At 36.2% G+C, this 5,000-nt stretch overlaps 1 protein-coding gene across 1 annotated transcript in view; it reads left to right on the forward strand.

Moving 5' to 3' along the window:
- The window catches only part of LOC125028838 (neural cell adhesion molecule 1-like), an 8,370-nt gene extending 4,529 nt beyond the window's left edge, over positions 1–3,841 (forward strand). Inside the window, exons 6-9 of the mRNA XM_047618377.1 lie at positions 741–887; positions 1,674–1,835; positions 2,646–2,804; positions 3,140–3,841. Of these exons, the coding sequence (XP_047474333.1) occupies positions 741–887; positions 1,674–1,835; positions 2,646–2,804; positions 3,140–3,324 (653 nt within the window). The 3' untranslated portion in view covers positions 3,325–3,841. The remainder of the gene's footprint in view (positions 1–740; positions 888–1,673; positions 1,836–2,645; positions 2,805–3,139) is intronic.
- Positions 3,842–5,000: the final 1,159 nt, after the last annotated feature.

Below are 5,000 nucleotides of genomic sequence, written 5' to 3' on the forward strand. Positions count from 1 at the left end.
TGGCGCTCCTTGACGAGTGACCACCAATTCTGCTCTCAGTTTCCTCTTTGTCTCCTCTTGCCATCTGTTGCGGGCCCATTTGCATGTGACTGTCATTTCTTTGAAAGCATTTTTGCAGTTTTATTGTCTTGAGGGATTGCCTTTGTACCTTTGCCACGATCTGTATTTCCTTTTGGAGGCTCTGTAGCCAAGCCAGGCTTGATCCCCTGATTTCGTAAGGTATGTCCTTGAAGGGACGTATTTCTCCTGCATTCTTTGTCTGCTTTCGTTAGCTGCAGGAGTGAGGCGAAGGTGTGAGATAACTGCAAGGTGATCTGATGTTCCTATTTTGCCCAGCAATGAGCAGGAGATAAAGTCCTCACTTAGATCCGATACAACAGGGTCGAGAGATCTACAGAGGATGTGTTGGGAAATCTATGTAGTCAGCCCATGTACTGCGAGGAGTTCCTCGTATGCTTGAATAAGATGGTTCTCCGTTACGAAGTCCATCGGGGTCCTGCCTTGCCACTGCGGCTTGTAGTGAGTGCAAATTAACAGAGATTTGACCATAGCATGCTTTCAAAAAGGCATGACTCTTCTATGTCTCTTTTTTGCCACAATGAACAGCCTCGTATCTTGCCAAAAACAGGTTCTACACCTGCATTAAGGAAGGTTTCAGTAGTAACTATTGCTATTAAGGGCAATGCGAGTCTTTTATCCATCCTTTTACTGATTTCCTTTTCTTTCTTTGTCATCTAAAGAGGAAAGGATTGTGGAAGATGGAGAGACAAGGATTCACTCCAACATCACTTTCCTGCGACCAAAAGTTATGGACGGCTATGTACTGTGTTTCGCGACCACTCTCGCCGGGGATTTCAAGACTACTTCAACACGCATAATAGTGAATGGTAAGAAAAAAATGGTTTGAGTGGAACAGGTAGTAGGTATGATTTTTAAATAAGGTTGGGGGCGAAGATGATAATGATGATGATAATGATGATAATGATGATGGTGATGATGGTAATGATGATGATGATGGTGGTGGTGGGCGATAGCAGCAAATTTGATTAATCGCGATGACTGACGACTTAAAAAATATATATATATATATATAAATATATACATATTTATAAAATATGCGTAAATTTATATGTATTATATACTCTTTATATGCATACATATAATATATATTTATATATAAATATTTATATAATATATATATGTATATATATGTGTCAGCTGATATCAGTGTGTGTGTGTGTGTGTGTGTGTGTGTGTGTGTGTGTGTGTGTATGATATATATATGTATGTAAAGACAGATATTTGTGATATATATATATATATATATATATATATATATATATATATATAATGCGTAAATTTAGATGTATTATGTACTGTATGTATGCATACATATATGTACATATATATATATATATATGTGTGTGTGTGTGTGTGTGTGTGTGTGTGTGTGTGTGTGTGTGTGTGTTTGTGTATATATATATATATATATATATATATATATATATATATACATATATATGTGTATGTGCATATATTCATATGTATATACCTGTATGTGTGCATATATGGATGTATGCTTGTATGTATGTTTGTGTGTGTTTGTATGTATATTTATGTATATGATATATATATACATATGTATATATTGAGTTTATTACACATCCCTACAGATAGGGGCATTCAACCTAGCTGCAAGGACATCGCGGACAGGCAGGAGTGCTTCGACGGCAGGTTCAACTGCGACAGAGATTACGTCCAAAATTACTGCTGCAGAACTTGCACGCTGATGGGCGCAATGCCCGTTGAACCGCACCTTCCAAGCAGCGCTGAGGGTGAGTTGCTTAAGGGCTCATCATCATCATTAAACAGTGCAACATAAAGGTATCATTATTGATCATGAAAATTGTTATTCTCTAAAATTGTGCCAGGTATGTAACCCTAGCAACAGTAATAAGCTAACTGCTGAGTTGCATTACTACTATAGTTCATATTGCTGTACATTCACTCTTGTGTTAAGGACCGCTTATTCCATTTGGATATATTTTCACTCTTGAAACTAAATTCATTTTTTATCCCATTTCTTACAAAATATTGTAAGAATGGTGGTAATTGGTAATGAATTGACGGTCCTGCAAAAGTCGACAAACGTATACAATACTGAATATTCTAAAAAAAAAAAAAAAAAAAATAGTGCTTACATTTACTTTTTTGGCTGACGATAAATTACCAGTGTGATTTACAAGAATTTATAATTTGTAGATTTGAAATTTTACTGGTGGTTTCTGGCAGGTGAATCAGTTCGAATAGATTCGAATGCTTAACGTATTTTGATTGTGTGAGATGAAGCAGACGTTTTGACAGACTGGATCATATGCAGTACTGCCATGTTATGCATAACATTAAACATCCTCATAAACAATGTGTGACTGAAATATCAAGAGTGAAAAGTGTCTCTGCATTAATCAATCTATCCGATTCCAAACACCGCTGACCATTCGTTATTGCACTTGTTCGTGAGCATATATGTGTGTGTGTGTGTGTGTGTGTGTGTGTGTGTGTGTGTGTGTGTGTGTGTGTGTGTGTGTGTGTGTGTGTGATTTACACCCAACATTTGGCTAAATATCAACATTCGTTGCCCACAGCACCACTGGATGTTTACCTCTGGTTATACTCCAGAGACGTTCTCTACGGAGAAAATATAATAATGACCTGTGATACTACTGGTTATCCCGGGACACAGAAAGTCGTCTGGTATAAAGGGAACACAATGATTGAAGAGAGTGACCACCACTCCATAGAAGGTAAAATACTACTAAGTCTAAGTGCACGTCCCTTTTGCAAACACATTTACCCGTACATAAACGTGTACACTTTCAGGCACACATTCATGTTAGTAAGGCATAAACTTGGACATCATTACTATATACTCTTCCTTAACACCACGATATGATCTTAAAACGAGAACATGCACACATTGATATCAGCTGATAAAGCCGTTTTCCTTCCAGAAAAAGAGTGGCTTAACTATAAGGGAAACTGAAAATAGAAATGAAAAAAGGAGTACATATTAACACATGTTTTTTCAGAAATTCTCATTTTCACTTCATTAATGCCGACACACCCTGCTCCTCCACAGAAACGGTGTTCAAGTCCCCAATGTCCTGTGACGTCAGTTCTTCCCTCATCATCAGGGGACTGACAAAGCGCGACTTCGGCAAGTACACGTGCAAAGCGGTCAACGATATCACGGAGTCAGAATCAAGTGCAGTGTTGCAGATAACACGCGACAATAAATTTGTGTTGTATCAATATGATGACTAAATGCCGCAGCTGAAAGAAAGAGCTGTTTTTTACAGTACGTTTTACGTTGTTGGATAACATTTCAGAATTAAATGCTCCATGTTTTACTTTCCCACGCATATTAAAAGTTAATGCCTTTTTGTAGCATTTCCGAAATCCCTAACATTTTTTACACTTTGATACATGCTTCCCCTTTACGCGTACATTATTGGAACCTGTCGACATTTGCTTGCCTGCAACTTGATACGATTTGATACACTCCGGCTAGAAAATCAGAGCACGATATTTTTCAGGTATATTTCACGGAGTCTCAGATAAGGATTCATATTTTCTTTAATTACTAATAGCACCATAAGCTTATTGATATAACTTATTGTTGTAAAGATGAATAAAATGTTTGTGTGCTTCAAATACATATCATATGGTTAAGATTTAAAGTCAATCATGACGGTCGCCGGAACGACATGGTAAGAATTTTCAATGTGTCCGAGTCATATGACGTGGTATTGACTTCAGTGGGATGAATGTCTTCAAAATAATTCTGTACATCTATGATATAACCTTACAGACTCAAAAATATCAAAGAAAATACTGCATATCTTGATTTGTTGATATAATTCAATCAGTAAGTCAAGTAAATGTCCGTGATCATTGGAATTACCAAGTTGTCTGATTTGGACACGATGCTCACGCGCTGTGGATACGATAAGATGCAAAACTTTAAGCAACTTCTTCCATTTTTCATATGAAGAACAATGCATGTAATAAGGAAAAAAAAATATTTTGACAGAATCAGAGAAATACATTTAAACTTACCACAACCTTGTGAAGCAGAGACTAGTGTGTATAAATAATAAAAGTTGCAGAGTAGTGAGCCACTTTTTTTCCATTTTACTTGAATCTTCCACAATATCTTGCTTGTAATTAAAAATCCTAACAACATAGTATGTACTTTAACGGTTTTCTATTGACAATTTTTATGTGAAATAAATAATCTCATGTTTTCAATACTTTGTACAAACTTCGATACAACTTGAAACGTTCTATCAAAGTGTTAGGGGTTTCGGGATGCTACAAAAGTAGGCCTTAAAGGTTAAATTCGATTTTTATCCACAACTACTTATATACGGATGAAAAATATCCAAAGAAACACATGGAAGTATGAATATGATTACTCCTTGGAGTAATCAAAATATGGAAAATAAAATAAAGGAATAAATGATAAAGATGATAACAATAACGATTTTTCAATGACACTAATGATGCATATAACAAAAAAGGTAAAATGAATAGCACCATTGCTGTATTTATATCAGTACTAATATTAATAAATGTAAATGCTGTGATAATGGAAATAGTAATGTTAATGTAAAAGGTAACAATAACTACAACAGTGAAATCATTAATTTAAGATTCAACAGAAAAAATGGTTAGCATGATAATGAACAATACCATTGACAAAACTATAATTATAAGCATAAGGTATGATTTAGCTAACCCAAGTTAGACTTGAAAAGTAAGAGTGGATTTGTGTGGGTGGGCATTTCCCTTCAAGTGGAATTGTGTGGGCGGGAATTTCCCTCTGAGTGGATTTGTGTGGGCGGGCATTTCCGTGCGGGTAGATTTAAGTGAGTGGGCATTTCCCTATGAATGGATTTGTGTGGGCAGGCACTTTCCTTCGGGGGACTTTGTGTGGG

Source organism: Penaeus chinensis, chromosome 1, assembly GCF_019202785.1.
Source record: "Penaeus chinensis breed Huanghai No. 1 chromosome 1, ASM1920278v2, whole genome shotgun sequence".
Lineage (NCBI taxonomy): Eukaryota > Metazoa > Arthropoda > Malacostraca > Decapoda > Penaeidae > Penaeus > Penaeus chinensis.